Genomic DNA, 27,490 nt, shown 5'->3' with positions numbered 1-27,490 from the left:
ATTGCTGTTTGACGGTTCACATTTTTTGGGTGTATTAGTGTATCACTGTAGTAGTGACGGTTCGGATCTGGTTTTATATGCCTGTTAGCACAAAGAAAATCCATCAGTAATTACTGGTTAAGTAACTCACATGTGGGAACCAAGTAATGTGATCCACTTTTTTGTGCAGCTTATTAGGAAGTTCAGAAAAACACAATTGCTTCTTGGTATCCTGCTAAGAAAACCAAACCACAGCTGCACAGAGGCACCACTTATAAAATCATAAACTCTAAAAACTGGATTAAATGAGTGAAGTGAAGTAAGGTCACTAAAATCAGAGTTCTTCTAAGTTAACTGCAGACTTTGTAGACATATTAAAACGTTTAGCTAAGTGTCCCACTAAGTTCTTTCCTTCATTTTATGCTTCTCCTGCTTTTCCGTGATGCTGTGACTTTAGAGTGAGAGGATCAAAAGGCAAGGCCCAGTGGAAGATGTATAAGGATTATTTTACCCTGTGAATAACTCGCTGATGTGTAAGTGATCATATGTGCTAACCCTATCTCTGATCCTAACCTGGACTTCGGGAGAGCAGCACCAGACATTGCTAGGAAATGGCATCAAACGGTCGAACAAACACCAGAATCACAAATATCTAGATTATTAGATTATATAACACTAACTGTGATAACATTTTTATTTTTGTATGTATTGTTTTACATAGTTTAACAGCACCATTCTCACATCATAAAATATATAAAACTCTTTTTATTTACTGTGAAATTTGTCCACAACAGACAACATAAGCTTGGTTATTTTGTCAGCGTCCATCTATTTTTGTGATGTAGGACTCCAAGGATATAGGTCTTTAGTTTAGTTAAGGGTACCACGCACTGACAAAATAGATGTAGGGTTTTGTATGATGTGTCCATCATTGTCTCAAACTTAGATCATTTATTTAGCTTATAAAATAGTTAGAAAACACCCATTGAGTTATAGTTGAACTTCAGGGATGCACCAAAACCTTGCAGCACTTTGTGCTACTGAAGACTAAAAACAAACGCGCTGCTCAACAGAAACTAAATGCATCTATTGCTGAACTAATAATGCAGGTGAGCGTGTTTTATATAAGTTCCCCAAACATGTATTAGCACACAGCCATCCCTCCTACTCACATACTCACTCAGAAATAGAACTGTCATGTCGCCACCATCCCCTTATCGTCTAACTGCTAACAAGCCTATTTGCCTGTGACTGACGTTGATGTGATCCCTAAAGCCTCGAGCTTGGCACCAGATTGCTTCTAAGCCAAATTAAGCCTCTGTCATGCCCACCCCCACCTTCAGTCTAGTGCTACCCCTGCCATGGGAACCCTAAATCTTTAATGACGACGGAGAGCTCTGCGCGCTCCCACGATACAAAAGCGATGACATCTGTCTCTGTAAGTGCCGCACTCCAGAGCAACCCCATTTGTTCTATCCTCGCTTCTTGAAAAGAAATCAAATATAAAAGTTGCAGGAGGGCGGAGGCTGCTAAAAGAGGAAAGAGGAGGTGGAGTTAAGGGGGTTAAAACAAAGATCCTTTCTTTCGGCGGTTTATTCCCCTGCCTCAGTAGTCCCAACATGTTCAAAGAAGGTGTTAAAAGAGTTTCAGCTTCCCTTCTTGCACTGGAGCTCTGGCAGCAGCCCACCTGCTTACAACTGTTTCCAAGTCAACGGGGACCACACACCTCTAAATATAAATCTGTAAGAGTCAATGTAACTTCAAAAGGCTTTGAACTCTTTGACCTTTGGTCACCCACTACCACTAAATCTAAGTGAAGTTATTTATTATGAAATATAAGAAGCAAATCGTGCCAAACAGAAGGAGAAAGAGCATCATTCTACAGATAGATAAAGAATTGGGATTAAGGAAAAAAGAACACATAAAGCATATTAGTAAGCTTTGGGCCAGCACATGCTGTCAAAACAGCGTGGCACGGATTCTCTCAACTCTGGAACTCTACTGATGGGATGAACACTATATTTTGAAATGACATTCACTCTTTTGTTCAGGAAGGTTGAAAACTGGTGACGCAAAGGTCACGGAATACTTGACTTTTAGATCCTTTTCATGCTCATCAAACCAATCTGTGACTGCTTGTGCTCTATGGATGGGGTCATTGTCATCCTGAAAGAGACTGCTCCCATTAGGAAAGAACAGTGTCATTATATGATATAAAGGTGATCAGAAGCAGAGAAGAGTCACTGCAACTAGATGTGGGCAGATCGATCCAAATATCGATAGTATTGATACCAACGCTAGTGTTGGTATGGGAACAATACTAGCACGACTGGATCGATACTTTGCTTTTATCCTCCAAGTTCAGTATTAATTATTTCTTTGGAAAAACTAAACCTCAAACATGCACTATGAAAAATGTCCGAACCTTATTGTGTGCTTTAGTTTATAGACAGAAAGAGTTACATTCAAGGTCTCCAAAACCCAGCTGTAAAACACATGAAAAGCTGAAAGGTGTGTTTTTGTTGTGTTAACTAATTATTGTGGAAAATAACAATCACAGTGATATAGTGGTATTTAAAATATGTTCAGAATTTGCAAATTCAGAATTCATCAAGACATGGCACACTACTGTCCCCCACATTAGCTGCCTGAATAACTTAAAATCATTGATACCTATATTGGCAATACCGGCCATGTATTTACTTGGTATTGGATCGAACTGAATCGATGCTCCTTCTACTAATTTATCAAACCGTTTCCTCATCACACCACAGCATTGTGCAAAATCCATGAATTGCCAAGCTTAAGCTCTAACTATTTACAAAATGTTTCAATGAAAATAAACATTCAATTCATTATTTTGACATGTCATAGAGGATATACATGAAATATCACACGCACACACACACACACACACACACACACACACACACACACACACACACAAAGTGGTTAAAAGCTTTTTGGTTTTCTGTCAAACTTATTTGAAAATGTGAATAATCATAATGGATTTTCTTTTTTCCCCACATAAATCCACCACACTGAATATAGAGATATTCAGCATCCTTATGTAAGACTTACAAAAAGCATTGGGAGAAAAAGGCCAGCTTTTATTGAACTTAAAGAGATTTTATTTTCTCTTCATGCTTCCATAAATATGAATTCCTACTCTCAGAATCAGCAGCACCAGATGCTCATCTCCCTAAAACATCAAACATCTGTTTAATAATAGTGTATGTAACACTGCAGCTGCAACACCACGAGTGTAAAGATTTAAAGGAGTGCTTTGCAGTTTTCCAGCTTTAATCGCTGAGGATCAAATTACACAAATGTCAGCAGGAACCCTTTCAAACCGCTGAACCACATCAAAATGATCCCTGCTTCCTGAAATCACTGTTTTTTTTGACGCAAGTGTTACTGAAGATGATACAGATGATGCTGAAAAGCAAATACTTCTTTAATAAGATTAATTGTGTATTCAGTATAATTTATAACAGAATAGTGTTTAGATCAGTTGCATTAATCCTCTCTTAATACTATCACAAAATCGCATGGTTTAACGTAATTACTATGTAAATGCACTTTTTCATATTTACCATATAATTTCTGTATAATAGTAATTATAAGTGTCATTATCATCATAATCATAATTATTGGGGCAAACTATTGTTGAACTATGGGGGTTTTGTCAGTGGGTAACACAGCTGACAGAGATTTCTCAGAGACATACAGTGTGAATAATTTATAATTATTTATTTAGTCAAATAGTTTTCAAAACGTTTCTCAAATTTTAATGATTATTTGGAACACATAAATGACTATAATATACATGCATGTATCGTGGTGTTTATTTAAATAGATAACTTGAAACAGCACAAAAGAGAAAACAAAATTCTTGTATAGCATACACATTTTCTGAAAAATAAAAGAGAGAGGTTTTTTTTTTTTACATTACCCCAGTGTTAAACTTTTTTCTCTGTGTGTATTATTGTAGGGTCTATCTTACAATATAAAGCGTCTTGAGGCGACTGTTGTTGTGATTTGGCGCTATATAAATAAAACTGAATTGAACTGAATTAAACTGATCATTGCCTGAAGTGAACATTTTTTTTAATTCATAAATTCGACCTGTGTACATGATATGTACCACTAATTAATAAACTAACATCTATTACACATTGGACATCATCTGCAAGCGACAATAATTTACCACTTACTAGCCTAATTCATCTTTTTATGTGCTGCGAGCATGTGAAATAGATAACAGCGACAACTGCCCATTACAATTCTCAACGCACCGGTCCACATTTTAATTAGCAGCTATAAAGTCATATAAAGTCAAGGTTTTAAGCTGGAATTTTGCTTTAAAACAACAATGATTTAATAATAAAGGAATTTTCTTGCTAATTAATGCTTCTAACACTTTTCACGACGTTTACTTACGTCATAACTTGTCCTGGAGTATATGCGTTTAAACTATATTTGTGTCCTAAAAATATCTTGGAAATATATTTGGTGCTGCTATCTTTTCCTTTGTGTAATGGCACATTATAAAAATAAACTGCATAAAAAAATAAACTGCTGTCACATTAAGAATGTAAAAACCACACGGAACGGTCGTCTGTCGCGTTGAACAGGCACTGCGGTAGGCATCTATGATTTCACTCCGGGTCCTTCTTGTGTTAGAAGAAATATGGCGACGTCCATGCTCTGCAGGAGGACGGCTGCCTTATGTAGGACTTTAAAGGACTTCTCATCTTGTAAAGCTGTGCTTTCTGTAAACTCTCCGTGTGGATTCTTATTACAAACAGCGTCCTATAATCCCAAACCTCTAAAGCTGAACCTCCGGAACCCGTACATCCCGGACAAGGACAGCGAGAAGACGCCGGAGTGGCAGAAGACAGCCCGCTACGATAAGAAGCTGTTCGGTCGGTATGGCTCGGTGTCGGGCATCGATCCTGCATCTCTGTGGCCCACACATGAGGAGCTGGAGAAGATCATTGCGGAGGAAAACCAGTGGCATCCCCCGCTAGAGGTGAGGCTGAAGAACATAGAAGCCAGGGAGAAGGAGGAGAGCGAAAAACGGCTGGCGAGGTAAGGCTACATGGCTAACGTCAGTGCGTCCATTATCGGACAACGTCGTCACCATTGTTTGTCATTCTGTCAAACACGTTTACAGAGTAACTAGCAACACGTTTTCATAGTGCTCTCTTTGAAGCTTTTAAGGTCTGACCTTTAAAAGAGAGCACTGTTTAAAGCAGGACTTTTAAATAAGCTAATGTAAAATCAAATCGAATTAGAAATTTTATCTAATAAAATAGAAGCTTGTCTTAAGTGTACTGAAGAAGGTAGAGTGGCTGGCTTTAGTTCCCTTCTGTGCCAGCGTGGAGGGCCTAATGAATTGTTACCCATTGAAAAGGCGCTGGTTTTAAATGTCTAGAGGAAAATGTGTGGACAAATCCAACTGTCTTCCACCATCCTAAATAGACATTGAAAGAAAACCTTAGTAAGGTGCTTGGGCTCCACATGTAGTGAGAAACCCTTCAGTGCGCCTTCTTCCAGTTGTGGTGGATGGATATGGGTGTCTTTTTTTATTAGTGGTGAAATGGAGTCCAAAACGTTCCATCTGTGCTGGCCGGTAGTCACTGCAAAAGCCAAACTGTGTGATTTACATCAATTTCACGTTTCATCACAGGAGGTCCTTAATTCTCATGACCCAAACCATGCCAGTAAAATGAGAACTGTGGCATAAGCTTTTGAAAGTGTGAAAAGGCAGGAATGAGAATTAGCACCTCCAAGTCTGAGGCCATGGTTCTTCCCACTCCGAGTCGAGGAGTGGACTTCACCATCCATCTTTACAGTCGAGGACTCGGAGTGGCCCAACTGGAGGAATTAAACAATTTCAGGGTCTTGTTCAGGTGTGAGGGGTGAGTGGAGCTGAGCTTAAAAGTTAAGCTGTTGATTTACCCGTCGATCTACATCCTTATACTCACCTGTGGTCACGAGCTTTGGGTAGTGACCGAAACAATGAGATTGAGGATACAAGCAGTGGAAATGAGCTTTCTCTGAAGGGAAGGCTGACCTCTCCCTTAGAGATGGGGTGAGGGGTTTGGTCATTTAGGGGAGGCCCAGAGTAGAGCCTCTACTCCACATTGAAAGAAGCCAGCTGAGGTCATTCTGGCTTGTGACAAGGATGGCTCCTGGATTCGCTAGAGGAGGTAGCTGGAAGAGGGAGGTCTGAGCTTCTCTGCTTCGGCTGCTGAACCCACGATCTGGGCCCAAATAAGTAGAAGAAGATGGATGGATAATTGTGAAGAATCAGAGGCGTGATTGGTTTTCTTTGATCTTATGTTTCCCATCATACTGTTGGTGCTGCTAGTGTGAAATCATTATATTTCTGTGGGCAAGTTTAAAAAATATTATTTTAATTTTTTTTGGAGCTGTGGTAACGGCAGCTTTTTCCTCCATATTGCATGAATGCAGCACATATCAACAGAGAATGGGAATAAAGGGCTCCATGCCGGGGTCAGCTCGTCAGCAAATGTTTAAAGAAGAAGAAACTGAAATACCATCTGGCCCACTGGTCTCATTAGAGTGCAACTTTTTTAAAAAAAAAACCTTGGCCACAGTTCTTGGATCACATCCAGTTTTTTTCTTTGTTGGATCACATGGCGGAGACCCTGTTTGTGAACTAGTTATTTTAATATGAAAATGTGCTTAATGACTTAATGTTTTCATTTTACAACATATTCCATGCCTTTTGTCATGTTCTTGTCTTGCACATTGAGCTTTTAGCTTAGTCACAGACTGGAAAAGGCTTTTAACTTTATAGTTCTCTGCATGGATGATGGCGTACTTTGGTTAATCAGAGATCAAGATGTCTTTCATGAGACTCAAGGAAGCTTTAAATGTACACAACTATCCTTGTTAAAACAGACAGGTATGTTATAATTACTATATAGTAAATATCTAAAGTATTTTTGATGAGAGTCACTAACTTGAACATATCTTAAGAAACTTCCCCAGAGTTGATACCATAGACTGTAAACTAAATGTGCATGTAGCTTCCAAGTTTGAGAAGTGAAATAAACTTTTTTTTCAGGGGTGACTCCTCTGTTTGGAAAAGATGTACATAGGTGTAGAAGCCTGTGGGAAACATGTTGTTCATTTAGCAAATTGCGGCTCCATCAGCGGGTATACCTCGTGATTGTGTTGTCACACTGCGAACCTGCAGAGTCCCACAGTTTAACACACATCAACGCCTCACTCATCAGATATGGTTTCAAAACAGAAATAACAAAATGGCAACAGCACAAACACTCAGCTCAAGGCTTCAAAATCAGCTCACTAGGGCTGCCACGATTAGTCGACTAGTTACGATTACGTCGACTATCAAAATCGTCGACGACTAATTTAATAGTCGATGCGTCGTTTGAAGCTTTGTAAGATCCCAAAAGACACAGGAATAAGTAGTAGGATTTAAGAGTGTAATAACGGACTGAAACAGAAGATGGCAGCACTGCATGTACAAGGATGCCATCTGCCGTTAAACCCCGAAGAAGAAGGAGCAGTGTCCGGTATCATAGCTGTATCCAAATTCAGGAACCGCATCTTCCTGTGGCCGCATTTGTAGGCCGATTACGTTACAGCGACACGACGAAGACTGTCCAAATTGGAAGACTCCGACAAATGCGGCCGACAAATGCTCCCTTCATTTCCCCAGATTTGAAGGATGGGTCCGGTGTATACTTCGTGGCCCAACCTATCCCAGAATTCATAGTGCGGCCCACCCAGTTTCCAACTATGGCGGCAGCTAGTTAGTTTTAATATTACTCTTATTACTCTTTCTGGGTCACAAAATAAACGTTTAACATATTCTCAGGCGAGAATGTAGCTGTGTAAACTTCAAATATCTGCTCGGTTTATCAAGACACCACATATTTTCAAAAGCGCTCCGACGTTTTCGGAGACGTCTGTTACCCACCAGCTCGATAGCTAGCTGGGGTTCAAGGCTCACTAGAGCCGGTGAGAACACCGGACTCCCGGCAAATCGTTTTCAAACCCACCGCCGTCTTTCGCTACTCAGGTTAAACATACATAAGTCACTTAGATAACTTAAAAATGTTATTGTTTGGCTTTTTTCAGTATTTTATTTGTTCCTGAGTAAATCGGTTTGGCTGAGATTAAAGTTATAGTTTTTACACAGCTGAATAAACGTCAAGCAGACAGCTGATTATCAGAAGTGTGAGATGCTCGAGAATATACTCCGGTGTCCTGTTATATTTTAGATAGCAAGGAGCAGACGGCTGAGATTATTAAACTCCACCGAAACAATCTGCAAATTTCATTAAAATTTAATAAAATATCATCTTGTCTTTATTTTTAGTTAGCACATACCTTAAACACTTAAAGCTGTAAGCTAATGATCATTCTATAAGAGCAGATGCATGCTGGTGCAATAAGCTGTATGTTTTACGTCCAATGGATGCATGACCTGATTAGTCGACTAATCGCAAAAATAATCGGTGACTAGTCGACTATCAAAATAATCGTTTGTGGCGGCCCTAGACCTCACTAACCAATGTGAAAAATCACCTCCATCTTTTCGGTCCAGTCTAATCCGTATAGTCCTAGATGTTCCAAGAAATGCTCAAAAGCCTCATTCCTTGAATTTGCTGTTGTGGTATCAGCTGTGAACTGACCTCAGCTAAGCATAGCAGCACCTTAAAAGTGAACATGCAGGCATTCTGATGTCATCATGAGTATAAACCATAGACAGAATAAAAGATGGGCGTAGCTTCAAGAGAGTGAAGCCAAAGTGTAATAACCTTTAACGTGTATTCTTTTGAATGGCCACCAGATGGTGATACGTATGGCTTTAAATTGACTTCTGGTCCTGTACAAGTCTATGGATGAACGGCTTTCTGTCTTGACTTCTCGAAACACTTTATTGATGGGTTTCTGGGCTTACGTGATCAGTTTGTAGTGTACCACAGCTGAATCAACAATTACATTAATCTCCAAGGACAAACTTCTTGAAACTGCTTCAAACCTGTAATACTTTTAAACTAATTTAGATTTGTGTGATGGATTAAAGTCCACAGTTGGTTTTCTGAAGTGTAGCTGTGATATCCAAGTATTGTGGCCAAGTTTGTTTGTTTTCTTTCTTAAAGTTGCACTTTAATAAGACCAGTGGGCCAGATGGTGTTTCAGTTTTTCTTCTTCAAACATTTGCTGACGAGCTGACCCCGGCACAAAGCCCTTTATTCCCATTCTCTGTTCCATTCATGCAATATGGAGGAAAAAGCTGCCATTATATTAACACAAATACAGCTTTACACTTCTCACTTTCAGAAAAGTGAAACATTTTGATCCAAAACTCTTTCTTCATTGACAGGCTTTCTTTGTGTTAGCTGGTTTAACAAAACTCCTGGATGGAGTTGGAGAGAATCACTGTGACACATCATCTGGCTCTTCTTCCAGACAAATTGACAAATTAGTGAACATTAAACAGTCCCATAGCTTAATAAAGGACATGTGGAAGTTTAGTCTCCAGATCAGTTTAATTGGCATTCTTGGTGATGGATAGCAAATGTAAATGATCAGTTTTCTAATCTGTGTCCGAGTAGCTGTAGTTCCAGCTGTGCAAAAGACTGCTGGAACTACAAAGGGATCAAACATAAAAACAAATTCCAGTGACAATAACACAGTTTGCACTGCTTTAACTTTGCAGCTGGGCTTCATTCAGAAGTGTTTGGAGGGTACAGCTCGACAGTTTGCATGTGCAATGCGTGTTCCTTCAACAGAGGATCTATATCGCACACAAAACAGACTGTAGACTTAATAAATGGTGAAAACGTGGCACTTCCAGCTGATTTTAAACAAACACTCCAAACATAAACTGTTCTGGACCGAGTTATGTTTTCAGCACAAGTTACCATGGTGATGTAGCCAGGTAAAAGGAAAGCTACTTAAGCTGGACTGAACACTAGTTTTTAGGCATAGTTATATTTATTTACAGACAAAGTTGATCTGAGGCTGATGTTCGTGTTGTTTTTTTTTTTTTTCAGGGTTTTTGAAAAAGTTTTAGTTTGATGGGCTAACCTTAAGATTAATCACTGTATTTGGTGTTTATCCAGATACCATGGAAGGCATTACCTTGGCCTCCAGTAACACTGTGAGGAATCTTGGAGTCATTTTGACCAGGATATGTCCTTCAGCATGCACATATTAAACAAATGTGTAGGACTGCTTTCTTTCATCTGTGCAGTATCTCTAAAGTTAGAAACATCCTGTCTGAGACTGATGCTGAAAAACTAGTTTACGCATTTGTTACTTTTAGGTTGGACAAATTAATTTATTATTATCAGGTTGTTCTAAAAAGTTCCCTTGAAAGCCTTCAGTTAATCTTAAACACTGCAGGGAGCATACTGACAGCACTGGCCTTCTGCTCGACCATTTCTGATTTGCATAAAAATTTTATGGCTAAATTTGAACATGTATATTGACTTTCAGATGTTTTTTTTCACAGTCCTTGAAATTTTAGGCCATATTTGGACATCAATATCTCCAAAAACGATTAAAGTTAAAAACTCACCATTTTCACTGGTCTTTCCTAACATTAAATTGAATTAGGACTTCTAGTTTAGGGTAGATACATCAAAAATGTTTGAGTGTTGACTAGTTAAAATATGAAAAAAGAAAATTAAACTGAAAGAATGAAATACTGGAGTTTCCAGATGGTACTGTAATTATAACTGAGAACATAATTTGTTAAATATGTATATTTTTCATTTTTGAGACCTACTCCCCTGCAGGAGTCTAATTCAGGTGGCAGTGTAAAAACTCTAATACATAAAAATAAATGTAGCCAAACGATTCATGCAAACAGGATGATTTCACAGGAGTAGTCTTGCGAGGTCAAGCTGTGGTGTCTAAATGGCCGAACTGGTAGTCTGACACAAGATGCTAACCTAATGTCACGACTGCTGCAGGCAAGCAGGGATCAGACAGTCGGTGTGTTGACTGTCTAAATGAGTGTTGCATGAATTGTAATATAAAAATAAAAATGCTACATTGTTGCATTTTAATATCTCTTTGTACATTTCAAACTAAACCTGAATTATTAGTCAGCTCCAGGGCACTAGGTCTTGAAATGATAGGTAGAGTAGGACTTGAAAATGAAAAATCTGAACAAATTTTTTATCTTAGTTAAAATCAAAATACCATCTGGAAACTCAGATTTTGTTCTGTTTGGATAATAATACCTACTGATATTTTTGTGGCATGACTAATAATCCGCTCCATCCAGCATGAAAATACCATTTTCTTCTTTTTTGTTTTACTAAGAATTTCACATTAAACTATTCTGCATGCTTTATTACAACTACATATGATTCAGAAATAGTCTTTTGCAATATGGCATATTTTTATTAGTGTGTGCTCAAATTTAGACTTTGCAGGAACACTTGATTCTTTTTAAATTAAATTAAAATTCAGACACTGAAGACACCAGATAGATTAAAGACCCTGACTTAGGGCAATGAAAAGTTCAGGCTTTTATCTTTTAACAGTGTTTAGGATATCCATCCATCCATTCGCTTCCGCTTATCCTTTTCAGGGTCGCGGGGGGTGCTGGAGCCTATCCCAGCTGGCATAGGGCGAGAGGCGGGGTACACGGCAGCACGGTGGTTAGCACTGTTGCTAGCACTGTTGCTGCACAGCAAGAAGGTCCTGAGTTCAATTCCACCATCAGGCCGGGGTCTTTCTGTGTGGAGTTTGCATGTTCTCCCCGTGTTTGCGTGGGTTCCCTCCGGGTACTCCGGCTTCCTCCCACCGTCCAAAGACATGCAGCTTGTGGGGATAGGTTAATTGATTAATCCAAATTGTCCATAGGTGTGAATGCACGAGTGAATGTGTTTAGGATATTGGTCTTCAAACATTGAATCAGATGTGGGGAAAAATGGTCTGAAGGGTTAGCAAAGAGACCTTTTTTTAAAAAAAAAAAGAAAAAGATGTAGATCTTGAAAAGTATTCAATACAGGAAACTAAATTTCACAGCAGTCATACTACGTGTTCAAAGTTTGGACTATTAATCATTTATTTTAGGCAAATTGCACAGTTGATCGGAAAATCTTTAAAAACATTTGCTGACTTGAGATGGATGATTGAAGTTTTTCCCTTTGTGTGTTTCTGTTGGAGGCTTCTTCCTGTTAAAGGGAGTTTTTCCTTCCCACCATTGCAGAGTGCTTGCTCACAGGAAGGTGCTTGATTGTTGGGCACTGTTTACCTTACAGTGTAAAGCAACTTGAGGAGACTGTTGTTGTGTTTTGGAATTGGAAATTATGTTAAGTTGTTCTGACATGAGTGCTTGTACCAAATTTATTGTAAAACCACGATATTCACGCCAGGACATTTCTCTCAAAATCAATGTTAATTACCAGCCAGTATGATGGACAGCACTAACATCTGCTATCTTTTCTATTTTCACCGCAGAGAGAAGCTCATTGCCGCAAACATGGCCAAAATGCCCAAGATGATAGCAGACTGGCGCAGAGAAAAGCGTGAAACCAAACAGAAGCTAAAGGAGGAGAAGGCTCGCCGTACAAGGTTGCTGGCTGAGGCCAGAGAGCGTTTTGGCTATACAGTGGACCCCCGCAGCCCCAAGTTCTTGGAAATGGTTGCTGAAATAGAAAAGGAAGAGAAGAAGAAGAAGAAACTAATGAAACGCAGACTGAGAGAGGAACAGGCAACAGGCTCCGATGCACCTCCTGCTGCCTCCTCATAGTCTTGGACCGAGTCGTTAAGACGTAAATAACTGTTGGGCCTGGGTCAGATTGTGTTTGATAAGTTTGAAGGTGTGCTGTTTAGTACAGTTCAATGGAACCGTTAAAATGGCTAAAAATAAGTTTTGTCCTTCTGTGAAGATGTGACGAGTCCAACTTTCAACTTTGTTTTTCAGGACTGCTCCAAATAAACCATCTCAGAAATAAATACAACCTCTGCACAGATGGTGTGGGTGTGTTTAAAACATGACACGAGGCCAAGTTCAGCAATTTTCATGATTGCAGATATCCATAAGAACAATTTATTTATACAAAAATAATTTTTACACTCAAGTTTTTTGAAAAGTGCACACGTCGTGTCTCAGCACTGATGCACGATTCATTCGAGCACACCGACGCGCTGAGTGTGAACAGCAGTAAGCCCATAGTTTAGCCTCACTGGCTCTGCCGTGCTCTTATGCTGCACCCGTACAGAATGGGCCCGCCGTGCACGAGCCAGTCCTCCTTCATGCTCGTTATCTTTGTCTAAAATATGTTTGTGCAGCTGCACATGAAATGCTCTAGCCATCTCAACATCTCATACAATACCAAACATGTGGCAGTAGCAGCATCTAACCCTGTAAGGTCCAAGTTCTCATCGGTGATGATGAAGTAACACCAACCCAAAACTTAACCCAAACTCACTGGTGGGAAAAAATAAAAACTTTGAGGGTAAATTAAAGTTCATGTGTGTCTGTAGGAATGCAGAATTTAAAAAAAAAAGTCCACATTTGGGAGAAACATTACTTTCAGAAGCCAAATATCATATTTTAATGTGTTAGGGTTCGTAGTACTTAGACGTCACAGGAGTGACTACTGCATATTACACAGAGCTCTTTTAGAACAGTAAAATAAATTCATTGCATTTCATTAGGTTTTAATTCTATTAAATATTTCTCGTGGCTTCCAATTGCTTAAGATATGGTGTTTATCAGTGTAAACAATAAAACCATGGCCTATAAAATACATGTCAAGTGTGTGTGAACCTGTAGAAGGTGGTGAAATTAAAGGTCCCTCAGCTGTGCCTCACTGACAAATATTCTACAGATTACACCTTTGTCCAGCTTAAATTGTGGAGTGCATATGATCACACAAAGGTAAACCTGACCACAGCAATACCATACCCAGTGTACACTTGTTGAAAAAGGCACTTTGGTCAAAAACTGAAGTAGCTGTAACTGTGAGGGGAATTGGAGACTCCAGCGGAAGGAGCCCAAGCAGTCTTAGAGGTGGGTGTCATCATCCTCACCGGGATCAGCCTTGAGTTTGGCAAGAGCAGCGTGCACCCTGAACTGTGTGCGAGACTCCATGGAGTAGTCTTTGTAGTTGTGCCTGTAAGTCAGAACAGCAGACGTGGTAAGGGCGTGTCCTACAATGAAACATAACTTGCCATACACATTATATGCTGCTGTTGGATGCATGTTTCTAAAGTACATGCAAGCAGATGGATGAGAAATGAATAAAAAAAGTGTTTGGCATCGGCACCCTTAAAGATGATCACGCTTGAAGAACTGGAGTCATTACCAGTTAATGGATAATACATGTTTACACAGGGACAGGGCGACCTCTAGTGTTCCCTACAGTTGCTAACAACCATTTTACTGCAGTCCTATTTAACAGACATGAAATTAAGACAGATTTTAATTATAATAAAAATATAGGTGATACTGGGCATGGATGACAGAATGCTATATCACAATATTTACCAATATAGAAATTTTTGATGGACAATTTGAGTAGAAGCTGGGAAAAGGGGGAACATTTTAAAGCAGTGTCACATGAAGGTAAAGCAGTCTGAATTGGCACAACTTGTTCCATTTCAGCAAATAACCCCTAAAAAACATCATCTTCCTAATTTTGCATTTCAGGATTCTGTGAGTTTTACAAGTACACTAATTTTGTTTACTTTTGGATACACACTAGCTGTTTCGTAGTGTTTCGATTTTACACTACGCCAAGATAACCTACCAACTACAGTACTAAAACCATAAAATAAAATAACATAACCACTTGTTATAACAAAGTATGCAGAAGAGCATCTCTGAGCACACATGGTGTTGAAGCTTGATGCAGATGGACTACAACGGCAGAAGACCACACTGGGTTGCCACTCCTGTCAGCTAGTCTTGAGTTCACATGAGCTCGTTGAAACTGAACAATAGCAGATCGGAATAAAGTTGCCTGGTATGATGAGTCTCGACTTCTTGTACAGCGTTCAGGTGGGGTCAAGTTTGGTATAAACAACATGAAAGCATGGATCCACCCTGCCTTGTATTAACAGTTCAGGCTGATTGTGACATAATTTTGCTGGGGATATTGTCTTGGCACACTTCGATCCCCTTTGTAACGTCTCAGCAGTGTTTAAACGCCAAGGCCTCCCTGAGTATTGCTGCTGACTGTGTCCAGCCCTTTATGACCGCTATGTACCCACTATCATGACAACCCAAGGTGTACCTAATGAACTGGCCAGCGAGCGTATACGTAATTTTGTTTTGTGGTGCAGCATGCCAGCACTTTAAACTTCCGTCCAACTAATTAGTGTCATTTACTACTCATTTACATACCATTGGCACTAAAGTGAAGCTGGGCTCATCATCTGCTCAGACTGAACTCAAATGGAAGCAAAAACGCGTGGCTATGTGAGGCACACTATGTGGGCTTGTTCAGTTGAAAGCCAGCTGAATAAGGTTCTAGCTCCCTGCCAGTGCCACTAAAATGGTAGAAAACTAGTGCAAACTTTTATATTCAAAACAGAATGCTGCAGTCTCACAATAATATGGATAGTGAAGACTAAAGGAGTAACTTACTTGGCCTTGTGCAGTATTTTAATAGCTTCGTCCCTTCTGCCTTGGACTATGTAAAGCAGACTGAGCTCCACGAGACAGTTGGGCACCAAGTAGTGATCAAACCTGATCTTCTTTTCACTGCAAAAAGAAGTGAGTTAAATATTCATTCAACACGGACATTCATTTAAGACATAGGCTATGATGTTGATCCTGCACTGTACTCAATGTGGCATCCTTGGGAAGGCTGAGGGTTGTGCTGCAGGTGGCTGACCAATTTGGTGAATAAACAAACGTCTCTCATGAGGACTGTCAGTGTAATTTAAGCTGGAAGTCCTTCTTGATTGCCACGCAAATATTCACACTGTGACGTAGTGAGATGAGAGTTTTATGGCTGCAAAACAAACACGGCACTGAAAGGACGTCCAATGAAGAGTTACCCTGATACGTTTTAAAAGGAAGACCTGCAGAATTTATGCAATGTTTGGAAAATCAGAGAAAACACTAATGTAAAAAGCTTGTATTACAGGTTTTAGTAGAAGTAGTAAGATTCTGAAGTACTCAATCCTCTTCTGCCACTAATTCAAGAAAACATAGTGTGTTAACCAGTGTTGCCAAAAAAACTTTGCAATCAAAGGCTGATATTCATTTGTTCACACAAGATTATTCGATTCTGAATAAACTGCTTTCATTGTGAGCAGGAAATAACTTGCCTGCGTCTGAAACTCTGCTAGAGCTCACCTGGAACACACTTTGTTAAAGCACTCTTCAGCGGCCTGGAGGAGGCCTTGATTCTTCAAACAAAGGCCCTTCAACATGTGGATCACACAGCGGTCGTCCACTGTGTACTCATTTACTGCAGGGGACGGAGCAGACGCCATAAGCAAACATGAAAAACTGCGTGTTCCTGTTTCAGTTTGGAAAAGGGCAGCAATACCAGGAGCTTCCAGTAGAGTGCGCTCTGCCTCCACCAACGTCTGCATCATGCCTTCCGTTAGCTCTGGTCTCTTGTTGATCATACTGAATCCATTCCACATGTACATCATTTCCTGTAATGAAGCAGTTCATATTGTTGGGACGCTCTTTTAATCAAACATAGCAGTCGTTATATGTGTTTATTTTATTTCGTAACTCTTACCAGCACTGGTACAGGTAACCTGACTGGGAGGGCAGCCTTGTAGCGTCTGGCTTTACGAATTGCAAACTTCTCCGTTGGAGGAGACTTCCCCGCTATCTTCTGCTTCAAGGTAGGCACTTGTCTAAAACGACAGGGGATATACAAAGACACACCAACGCATGATTCAGTTAGTAAGACGACACCTAAGTACACCATGTGACTGTTTGAGTGTAGGCTGTTACTCTGCTGTTTACCTCAGCTGTCAATATGTGTCCGTGTCTATTTATTGTAAAGTAGGCTATAAGACTTTGTGAAAGGATAAAAATCGATTGACCAGCGAAGCTCACTTCTTTCCAATGACTGCGATACGGAGGTGAGTTGCTGAGGATATCCTGAACTTTTCTGACGGTGAGGGCTACCACTATTAGCCCCTGTTAGCTGCTGTTAGTTAGTGTTAGTAGTGAAAATTTCTTTGACATGGATTTAACATTGTTGGACTTAGCAAATAAACTCTCATGTGATGTAAGAATGTAATCTCTTTTTATCAGAGGGAAAGTTTGACTTTTAGGACCCTTGAGCCAATAATTAGCTGGCTTAATGTTAGCTTATAACCAGCTAATACAATGTTAGCTAATGACAAGGTGTTTTTGTGGTTTCGTTTGTGGTTTTGTTGTCAGCTGTCTGGAGATTTGACGAGTGCACGTCTAATTTGCTGACAATAAGTAATTGCAACAATATTGGGAATAAATAAGAATGTCATTTCACGTTTTCCTTTGTTAAAGCCCTGACTTGAGATCAGGAGATGAGGCTTGAGGTGAGGAGGAAGGGGATAAGATTTTATTCAGATGCCAGTCATGTTGTCTCTTTCCTTTCCGTTTTTGCTTCTAGAAATGATCCCTCATATTAAATTTGCCTTCACAGCAAAAAGCCTGTGAGTTCTTTTCTCCTTTCCTTTGGTGTGCTACATATGTGGATGGTCTCTAACCACATATGTGATTAAACACGATTAAGTGGAATAGCTATGTCCATCCAGGCCACTGTATTCAAGATGGCAGGCCAACATGTTGGCTTCCACAAACTGGTGCCTACTCAATCTGTAGGAAGACAAAATTCCACACTAATTAACATTTTCACTTCAAAGTTTGGTCTTCTCCATATTCTAAAGGAAAAATATTCTTCCCATTTAGCTGTTAAATGTACCACGGTGTTCATCCATGTGAAAAATGAAACCAATAACCAAAGTGCCTGAAACCCGTATTCTAACTGAAAGCGCCAGATGGCGATACCTGTGGTAGTATTACTTATTGAAGAAATAAAATTCTGTTTTTAGGCATGTCACGTTTCAGAATGGAGGGTTATCTGTTGTACAAAACCACATGCTCATTGGTTAAGGACCGGTTATTCACAAACCAATGAATGTGACGCAGTGACCTACGTCCCTCTTTGTTGTGTCTAGTTATATTTTTGCAACCAAGATGGCGACCGCTGAAATGCTGGTCCCAACTGTTTAAAACAGAACAACAGAAAGCAGTGGATGCCATCACAGTAGCTATGTTTTTTTTTTAAAAATATTGTCTGTATTGTAAGCAAAAAGCACAGAGACATTTACGTGAACAATACCGCTCACCTCACAGCATCTATACTGGTAAAGAGGAAGTAAGACAAAGGGATATAATCCCTGCTTACCTAAAGAGTTCTACCTCGTCCTCCCCAAAAGGCCTGGCCTCATCTTTAGGCAGCATACTGAGGTAAGCAGCTTTCATGTACACATACATGGCCTAACAGGGAGAACCATAAAGAAAGGATTCATGTATTAAATCTTCAAAATGTCTGACAATAAATTTTATTCTGATCTTCTCCCATCATAATTTCTGTACCTTGGACCAACGACTCTCCTTGCTCAGCAGGTCAGCGTAGAAGTACGCCATCTTCCACGCACGCTTGTACGTGAAGCACCACATCAGCTCCCAGTAGCACATGTGGTGAAACTGCTTCCATGTCTGCTGGGCCTTACAGCCGTCTTCAAAGAGTTTCACTGCCTGAAAGCACAGAGAAATTAAACCGTAGAGCAGAAGAACACGGACAGTGACAAGGCATGTTGTACATTAAATATTAACACTGGGCGCTGGTTTCTTGGAGCTCATTTCCTTAAAAACATAGAAACACTGCCACAGCAAGTGACGTATCATAGATGCTCCTCATACCCTCAAGAAGTGCAATCAAGCAATGTTTTCTTGACATTTTGCAAAACACACCTCATCAATGTTCCCTTTGATTTCCTCAGTTCGACCAGCAAAGAAGAGGAATATGGCCCCCTAAAGAAAAGAGAGAAAAATGTACAAATCTAAACACTGTTAAATTCTCATCTATCTGGAAGCAAGCACATCATACAACAATCATTCTTGGCAGTGTTTGATCAAGAAATTTTCATCCGAGCGCTCAGTTTGTTCTCTGGGATGGGCTGTGAGTAAAAGGTGGAGCAGAGAGAAGGATTGTGAATTTACAAGAATGTGCGTCATGTGGAGTGGTAGTGATGGCATGAAGCAAGCGTGACATGGACGAGAGACCTCTGCAAGGATCGTGCGAGTGGAAGTTTGAGACAGTATCGGGTCAAAGGAATCAAGGTGTGGATGGATGGCAACGTGAATACAATCAACGACTGTGTGAAAACTATGGCGTGAACCTGTCAGAGACAATATACATTTACAAGCAATACAAAAAACCAGAAATTTTTGGCAATAATAAATGATTCTGTTTTGCCTTTTTGGCCAAAATTCCTATCGGTTATCATACGTTTGTTCTGACCACTATAAGAATCATTCTGTGTATGGAACTTCAACTATGGCAAGCAGAGTTGGTCAAAGTTTAACCACATTACTCCATACAGTTTCTTTGTTGCCAAGTTCCACTCTTATCAGCTACTCTAGTGTGTGCAAATATGAGTTCAACTAATGTCATCCCACCATCCATTTTCTTCTGCTTATCCAATTCAGAGTCAGAACTGGGATGGAGCCTATTCCAGTGTTCATAAGGAGGGAGACGGGGTACATTACAGATTGTTCGCCAACATAACGGGCTAACAGAGAGGGACAGACATCTATTCACACTCACATTCACACTAGAGACAATTTAGAGCCGCCAGTTAACCTAAACAGTCTTTGGACTATGGGAGAAAGCCAGAGTACCTGGAAAATATGCCAACATTACACAGAAAGGCTGGCTGTTGGATTCAAATCCAGCTAACCACCATACTACTGTGCAGACTTCAAATACTAAAAATTATGAGTTAAAAATTCCTACATCCCTGTGTCCTGTTTTGTCTGGCCAAATGTTAGAAACCCAAACACATTCAGTTAATGGGGAACTTAAAAAAGGGTCACATTTAGATTAAAAAAACCTTTAAAAAACAATTTGATCATCAGAATCAGATCATCAGAAATGTGTTTATTAATCAGCCAGTTGTCACAGTGCTGACTACAATGCAGTCAGCTTCTGCCATGTCATCAAAACCAAAACATTTAAACATCAAAACAGAAATGACACTTTAATAAAGAACTCTAAAGAACAGTATCGACGTTCCATAAGTTGGTGTACTTATTTAAAAAATAAAATCAGTCAAATCTGAAGCAGCAAACCAAAAGACTCTTCTTCAAATACTTACTCGTTATGTAAACATGGATGTATTTGAAGAGCAGCCAGTGATACCGACAGTTACAAAAGACAAAATGGCACTGACAGGAGTGCAGGCACGCTAGTTTTCATTCTTTGTATTGATTAAACAGTCCCTGAATCCAAAAGAGATTTTATTTCCATGGGACTCACAACATGGAAGGAAAACTGGAAGCTATATTCTGCTGCCTAACGTAACAGAGCGTCTTGAACTGAGCTGCTCTGGGCTGCAAAAGACATTACTGGGTTGGTGGTAATAACTTTAGCTGTCTTCAAGAGTTTTTTTTTAAATGCTTGAATCATAGTTTAGTCTATGGTACAGTATATGGTTGAAACATCATGACTACCTCGAAGGTTTACCATAGCTGCTAAACTAACTGCTGACACACTAACCAGCAGGGCAGCTAGTCACAAGGAAACCCTGAAAAGTTCAATAAAATAGCCTCAAATGTTTTTAGGACTCCTTTTTCCATTTTATCTCACACTTGCAGACTGAATCAACCAATCACAATTAAACTGACAGGAACCAATTTTCTTACATAATGTTTCCACCTCAAATGTTGTCTGTTAGCAACAATGCATATCCTGTCTTACCCCAGTCTGTGAGTCATTTACAGGAGACTAACACACAGTTCGTAAACAACATCATTATAAAGTGGTTTATTGTGTAACCAGAAAAAAATGCATTTCATTTCTATAACACTTTTAAACCCAAAGTGCTTTACACTAAAATAAAATAGAATAACAAAATTGACGCTGCACACATTCACCGTGTTTACATGACATATCCCAACAGCAGCCCATCATCCAATTACAGTTCTAGAAACCAGCAGTTTCCAAACGCTTAACAAAAAATGTATGTCCTTAAATACAAAAACTGTTACAGTTGATGTCTGAGGTCAGAGTTTCAGTGCAACAACAGCAAAGACACGAGCCCCTTCTGAAATAAGTTTGACCACAACATGATCAGACTGACCGAGAAGCCGACATTAATGATCCTGCAGCATTATCTACCACATATGTATATACAACCCCATTAAAGGCTTCTGGATACTGGATTCTGTAATTAGCCAGTGCAAGGCTAATAACAGTATACAGTTATATTCCAATATATTCCAGTTTAGAAGTAACAAAGACATGCATAACGCTTTGTAGATCAGAAGGTTGCAAAGATGTTTTTAGTCTGGAGGTTGTTCTGAGGTGGAAGAAACTGATCTTTACCACCGCATTTATTTGTTTGTCTAAATGTAAATGTGTCAAAAGTTTTTAAGCTGTGTTTTTAATAAAAGGAGTTAAATAGCCCAGGTAATGTTTCAGCCTCTCAGTTAATACTGGAGAGCTTCGGTTTTGAACTGACTTAACTGTAAGAAAGTGTGGGAGGTCTAATTTTTTTAATATCCAAAAATGCACTCATCGAGCCTTCTTATGTAATAGTGATTTCCAAGATTCAAAAGGTAAATACAACCATAAATCATCTGTATATGAAAAGAAATGTTATGTTGGCAGATAATTTGACCATGAGGGAGCATGCAGCAAAGAAAAAAAGAACAGGCCCTGAGACAGATGCCTGTGGAACTCCAGGTGTCACATTAAGTGTTAGCCAAGTGAGAGTCAAATGCTTGACTGCTGCACAGTCTCCGAGTGCTCACTGAGTAAGTCACAGTCAAAAAGGTTAAAAGCAGCACTCAAGTCCAGCAAAACTGAGATAGAACAATCACCGAGCACAATATTGTTTGTTACTTTCAAAAAAGCAGACTCAATACCATGAAAGGCCCTGAGACCTGACTGAAAGGTCTCATAGTCTCTAGTCTAGTAAGGACGATAGTTGAATACAGACAAGTTTTTATAAAACTTTTTTAAATAATTAGAGTAAGTTACCCGTGGGTAGCGCAGACGGAAAGGTTTCAGCAATCTCTCAGCTTCCACCACCTCTCCCTCGCCTGTCCCTGAGAGGATAAAATGGACATATAATATAACACAGACGTCTTGTAGGAATGATTTAAAAAAACTGAATTTTAGCACTACCTAGTATGAATGTGAGGAAGGTGTAGTAGCAGAGCAGCAGCAGAGCACACAGCATAGAGCGCAAGTTCATCCCCGTCGCACCATCGTTCAAAAGAGACAAGCCGTATTCCTGAACAGGATTAAAAAGAAAACAGAAAATATCATAAAATAACAGGTGTCAGCTAATGATTAAACACACAGAGGTGGAAGTGTATGTTCATTGCACCTTGTCTCCAGAGAAGCCTGCAAACTCCAAAACTTTGAGTATCCGTGGAGGGAAGAGAGAGAGAGTCTGTAAGCAAAGAAGATCTGATAAACTGAATAATACAAACACGTAATTATACACATGCAGCCACCCAGCAGTGCAAATATATAATGTGGGACATACCAGATTAAACGCCCCTATCCCGAATGCTATTCCTCCCTCTAAGTGAACGTGGCTGGGTTCTTTGAGACAGTGGTGCGATTTTATGAAGGAATGCAGCTCTCTGCATTATGGAAGACAAGTATTTCAGCTTTCTAATCACACAGCTTATCATATCACCTTTTTACTACAGAGGTTAATGAAAAGTAAAAACATGGAAGCGTTCAGGAAACACTTGTTCGAGACTGCTTTGACTTCTATCATTTCTTGTATCTCACAATATTCTGGACTTGCATTTGTGATAAATCGGCAAATCCTTCAACTGTAAAACTGGTGAAGTAGCCGTTTAATAATCACAGCGCAAATATGTTTTAGTGACTGCATTATGTTTAGACATTAAATACAGACAAGTGAACGTAAAGTTCAAAATTACTTTAAATTACTATACTGCATTATAAACATTACACATTTACTTAAAAAAGCTTCTTGTTTCATTGTTTACTTACTTGTAAATAAGGTAACTGTTTCGTACTTTGATTCCTCCTTTGATAAAACTCACCATGTTCTCATCCTGCAAAAAAGTGCAACAAATGCATCGCTACATTTTACCTGTGTGTTGTTTGCAAACAAATTTAACATGACACAAATGGTTTTTGCATGCTATGTGTTATATGAGGCAAGTTCTACAGCTTGTGCAGCCTTAAGAAAACTAGACTGGGAGGTTGTGCTGTTTTTGAATGTGTAGAGAAATTGTTACTTTGTTAGAAGGATATTAGCATACTGCACCTGCAGGAAGGTGAGGGCAGCTCTTTGGAGTTGACACTCTGCATAACAGACTTCTGCATGGAGCTGCACTGCAAAAACACATCCATATATACACAGATTAAATGATAAATGATATATGATGAAGTGTAAAATCTAGGTATACTCCTTGGTTTGGTGTTCATCTACCAGGCAGGTGCTTCCTAGCTTAACCCTCCATATGTAAACCTGACTGAAGACATTTAGTCAGCTTATCAGTTCGAATACATTTTATTTACATATTGCAAGATAACACCAATAGGTACCTCAAGATTCTTTTATAGAAATGGTAAAGACCCTATAATATGAGACATACAGGCCCCTTTATGCAAGAATGTGGCAATGTGGAGAGGAAGAACTCTGAGGCTGAGGGTTCCTAGCCTCAATGGTTCAGAGTGGCGGGGTCAACTGCAGAAATAATGGTTTCACTGCTACATCACAGCAAGGAATGAAAAACAAAAGTTGTCTGTATGTGTTCATGAATAGCTGGGGTCCATCAGGGATTAGTGCTGGAACAACTATTGTTCATTTTCTTTTTTCTAGGTTCTCTGATCTGTTTAATACACTTTTAGTCACACTGTTAAAGCAGATCTACGGGTACAAGTATGAGTCTGCCAGCCAATCACATAGCTGCATTCTGAAATACTCAACATCTATAACTCTATAACTTTGGCTGTAGGATAATTTTGAGCCAACATTAGTAACACTTCCATGCATTGTTACATTGTTAAACTGTAATTCTTTGGTTATCCTGATTTTTTTTCTTAGCTCAACTGTCATTTTAATTTTTCCTATATAGGTCTACAACCTGCACTCCCATCAGCCTCAGCTATACTGGAAAAAACTACATGCAAAATACATGACAGCACGTTAGAATGGTATCACATTAAACCAAGGTGGCAAACACAGTAAAAATTATGCACGCTTATGATCAGTTTTTTCAGCAATGTTAGTGAGATCACGTTGGTATATCAATGTATACTGGAACTTTTTGAGAGGATTCTAAAATGTGGATTCTGTTCATCCAGATGTAGTAACTTAGTCTCAGACTCTTCCTAGACTGCAGAAAGAACTTGCATGAGTAAAGAAATGTTTTTCCCCACCGAAAATGCAACGTCCAGGGGTGTTTAAAGATATCTATTTAAGTACAGGCATATGGGGAAATTGGCTTCTTTAAAAAAAATGTAATTAAATAAAATGACCTAAAATAGACATTTCTCCACTGCATTTTTGTCTTGGAAGGATCCTTTAGAACTACACGAGTGGCACATTTAAGCCTTTTACCTTCAGAAAGTGACCCTCCTGCTGATTTGTTGGAAAGGCTGGAAGACTTCCGTCGAAACCTGAAAACAAAAATCAAATGGTACTTCAGGACACTCAGACACTGACTACTGCAACCATGTTATCGGACACATCAACCATTTGCCAATCAAATGTGTCTATTTTCTGTTATCTAAGAAGTTGCTATTGTGAATTATATTATGCAAACACAGTCAAACTGGTACTATGGTCACATGAGAGCCATAAAAGTACATGCAGCTCTTAAAATTTGCCTCTGTGGCTCATGGAATGTGGAAGAATAGTTCACTGCATCCAAACTGAGGATTGGGGGGTGTTACCATCGTTAACTTTTGTATGACAGAATCAGGGGACAACAATCTAGACATCCTGACCTCTGACAGACGTCCTGGGCACTCTTCATGGTATTTCCTGCATTGGTGATGTCATCCTGCTGGAAAGTCATCATTGCCTGCATTTCCAACACTGTGGCGTAGATAAGAGCATGGTACATGCTCTCATTCACTCTACATAAAAAACACAGAGTTGCAGGATCAACATCACACACCTCAGGCTGTAAGCAAACATGCAGTTACTGTATGACCTCTGCATTTCCCTGTTGCGCAAAGATAAGAGTAAATATCTGGCTCTTTTTATTCTTCCTATCTCTTCCACCATCCCAGTCCGTCTTGTGCAGAGTGTTTATTTTGCAGGCCTAACAGTCTGTCCACTGTTGAATCAGTCAGACCTTGGGCGTCAGCTTCGGCAAACACTTCATATCCTGGAGAACTGAAGCCTGACAGGAAGGCCACTGCTTCACGGTTCACACCATATAAGTCTCTAAATATCACCAGAGGCTAAAATACTGCTGACATCATGCTGAAAATGTGAACGCTGTGAAACGAAGCACTCACACCACAAGTGCATACAGCCTGCATTATAAGAGTTAGATGAAACCTCCGGAGAGCAAAAACCTGACTATGGATTGTTGTGTCACCTTGGTCGCAGCTTCTCCAGGCTCTCATTGAAGTGGTTGTTAAGGAAGAGATCCAACGCTTCCATACAGTCATCCAAGCACTCTTTTAGGGTCATCTCAGAGGAGCTGTTGCACGTACACGTACACACACACACACACACACACACACACACACACACACACAGCTGTGACTCACGGTAAAACAAGCCTTGCAGTATTAGCATGAGATAATAGACAAGATCTATTCAGGTTCAGCGATTAACATGCCTTCCAGTTAAAGCTTACATCCGCGTTTACATGCAGGCATGTTTACTTTGTGAAATTTGTCTAAAAGACTCTTTAAACCCAGGCGTTGTTTAATAAGATCGCAGCAAGTGGGACAACGTATTAAATTAAAAACATACGGTAGCCTAATTGAGCTTTTTTTTTTTTTTAACTTGCGTTTGAAGTAACACCCTCCGTTTCACTACGTGAAAGAATGCAAAACTACACAAGTCTCCTTCCTGGTGCAGCACTTTTTTCTTACCTGCAATTATTTAAAAAATAACGTGGAAAAGGAAAGGCAAACGTTTTAAAAACATTTTTTTTTAAAAATCTGCTCATTCACGTTTCCCTGCTACAGACAAAGGTGAATAATCACATTTATAGATCTGCTCAGGTGGCTTTTCATCATTTGCCGAGCGATATGTCACCGCTGAAGTGGACAGACCCACACATAAACACTTTGTGGGAAACAACTCCAACTTTCGACGTGTCCTTGACTTTTCACTCGCCTCCCGTACTCACTTTTCCGCGGCGTTTGTCTCTCTCCCATTGGACATGTTCGCTCTCCGGGCGGCGCGCCTCCCAACACCTGTTAGGAGTTCAGCGGCACTCGCAGAAAATCGGGATGCATTCAGCTCTCACACCGCGACACCAAGCTTTCAGCTCTCACGCTTCTTCGCCTTGGCGTAAAAGCTGACAGTTAAGCTACCGAGGCTTTGCTGTCAGTTAAAGTTGACCAGAAATAAGAACATGCACTCCTCTGTGCTGATCCAACAGCCCGATACTGCGCATTGCGCAACAGAAGGGCAGCTCCTCCGCCTACCTCTGTGGCACCACTGCCACGCAGACACTACACCGTAACACTGATCAGTGTCAGGTGCTAGCAGCTCTTAAAGATCCATCTTAGTCTTGACTAAGAAGTTCGGTAACTTTCAACAGTGAATGGCGCCATTTTCCCTTTGTCTTCTTCTCCTCTCAAAAGTGAAAATGTTGAGTAAATTCTTCTTTGCGCCATTGCTGCATCTGATGCCATATGGACGCGACGATAGGCTGAGGGGAGAGCAAATATGATGAGGTGACAGAAAAGGGGATATTAATTCGCTGTTAATCAGAATTTAAAGGCAAATTATTTTGTTGCTGCTTCGTCTCTGGTACCTAAATAAGGAAGAGGTGAGTGTACAGTAAAATTCACGCGTCGGCTCACGTGTAATTCCACGGAATCGTGAATAGGGGTCAGTGTTGTAGTTATACCTCACGAGGAGACACAGATGCCAGAAGTGGTTCATCATCTAGTATTCTAAATTTACACCTTTTTATTTATTTTCTTTTTAAGAAAATTAACAGTTATTCCAAAATCTTGTTTATACAGCCCCTCTCACACTTTGCATCCCTGCTATGAACTGCTGGTACAATAGCAGTGCACTTGTTTGA

The 27,490-nt window shown here is 39.9% G+C and overlaps 2 protein-coding genes across 2 annotated transcripts; one reads left to right on the top strand and one right to left on the bottom strand.

Annotated features, from left to right (window-relative positions):
* The first annotated feature begins 4,637 nt into the window (after positions 1 to 4,637).
* Positions 4,638 to 12,948, top strand: gadd45gip1 (growth arrest and DNA-damage-inducible, gamma interacting protein 1). Its single transcript, XM_063471211.1, has 2 exons — positions 4,638 to 5,073; positions 12,475 to 12,948. The coding sequence occupies exons 1-2, from the start codon at positions 4,673 to 4,675 to the stop codon at positions 12,764 to 12,766; spliced, it is 693 nt and encodes a 230-aa protein (XP_063327281.1). The 5' UTR covers positions 4,638 to 4,672; the 3' UTR covers positions 12,767 to 12,948.
* Positions 12,949 to 13,627: 679 nt separating this feature from the next.
* On the bottom strand, positions 13,628 to 26,967 carry zgc:158403 (tetratricopeptide repeat protein 39A). The gene is made up of 18 exons (XM_063471210.1): positions 26,582 to 26,967; positions 25,817 to 25,921; positions 25,215 to 25,346; positions 24,826 to 24,884; positions 23,527 to 23,594; positions 23,247 to 23,311; positions 22,765 to 22,864; positions 22,603 to 22,668; positions 22,398 to 22,506; positions 22,251 to 22,318; positions 18,959 to 19,018; positions 18,581 to 18,742; positions 18,390 to 18,481; positions 16,725 to 16,845; positions 16,524 to 16,635; positions 16,328 to 16,442; positions 15,611 to 15,727; positions 13,628 to 14,135 (listed from the first exon to the last, which is right to left on the bottom strand). Exons 1-18 carry the CDS (start codon positions 26,614 to 26,616, stop codon positions 14,027 to 14,029), a joined length of 1,695 nt encoding a protein of 564 aa, XP_063327280.1. The 5' UTR covers positions 26,617 to 26,967; the 3' UTR covers positions 13,628 to 14,026.
* Between the last annotated feature and the right edge of the window lie 523 nt (positions 26,968 to 27,490).

This window comes from Pelmatolapia mariae, linkage group LG4, assembly GCF_036321145.2.
Source record: "Pelmatolapia mariae isolate MD_Pm_ZW linkage group LG4, Pm_UMD_F_2, whole genome shotgun sequence".
In the NCBI taxonomy this organism is placed as follows: Eukaryota; Metazoa; Chordata; class Actinopteri; order Cichliformes; family Cichlidae; genus Pelmatolapia; species Pelmatolapia mariae.
Note: the sequence above shows the minus strand (reverse complement) of the source record. Positions and strands in the feature narration are given on the sequence as shown.

Excerpts from the sequence above, each read along its gene's own strand:
- zgc:158403 (XM_063471210.1), bottom strand. The coding sequence starts at position 26,616 with ATGTCCAATGGGAGAGAGACAAACGCCGCGGAAAA. Across the intron at positions 24,885-25,214 it reads GCCCAGGACGTCTGTCAGAG|GTTTCGACGGAAGTCTTCCA; the intron begins GTCAGGATGTCT and ends TTTTGTTTTCAG. Across the intron at positions 22,319-22,397 it reads CTTCCTCACATTCATACTAG|GGACAGGCGAGGGAGAGGTG; the intron begins GTAGTGCTAAAA and ends TTATCCTCTCAG.
- gadd45gip1 (XM_063471211.1), top strand. The coding sequence starts at position 4,673 with ATGGCGACGTCCATGCTCTGCAGGAGGACGGCTGCCTTATGTAGGACT. Across the intron at positions 5,074-12,474 it reads AGCGAAAAACGGCTGGCGAG|AGAGAAGCTCATTGCCGCAA; the intron begins GTAAGGCTACAT and ends TTTTCACCGCAG.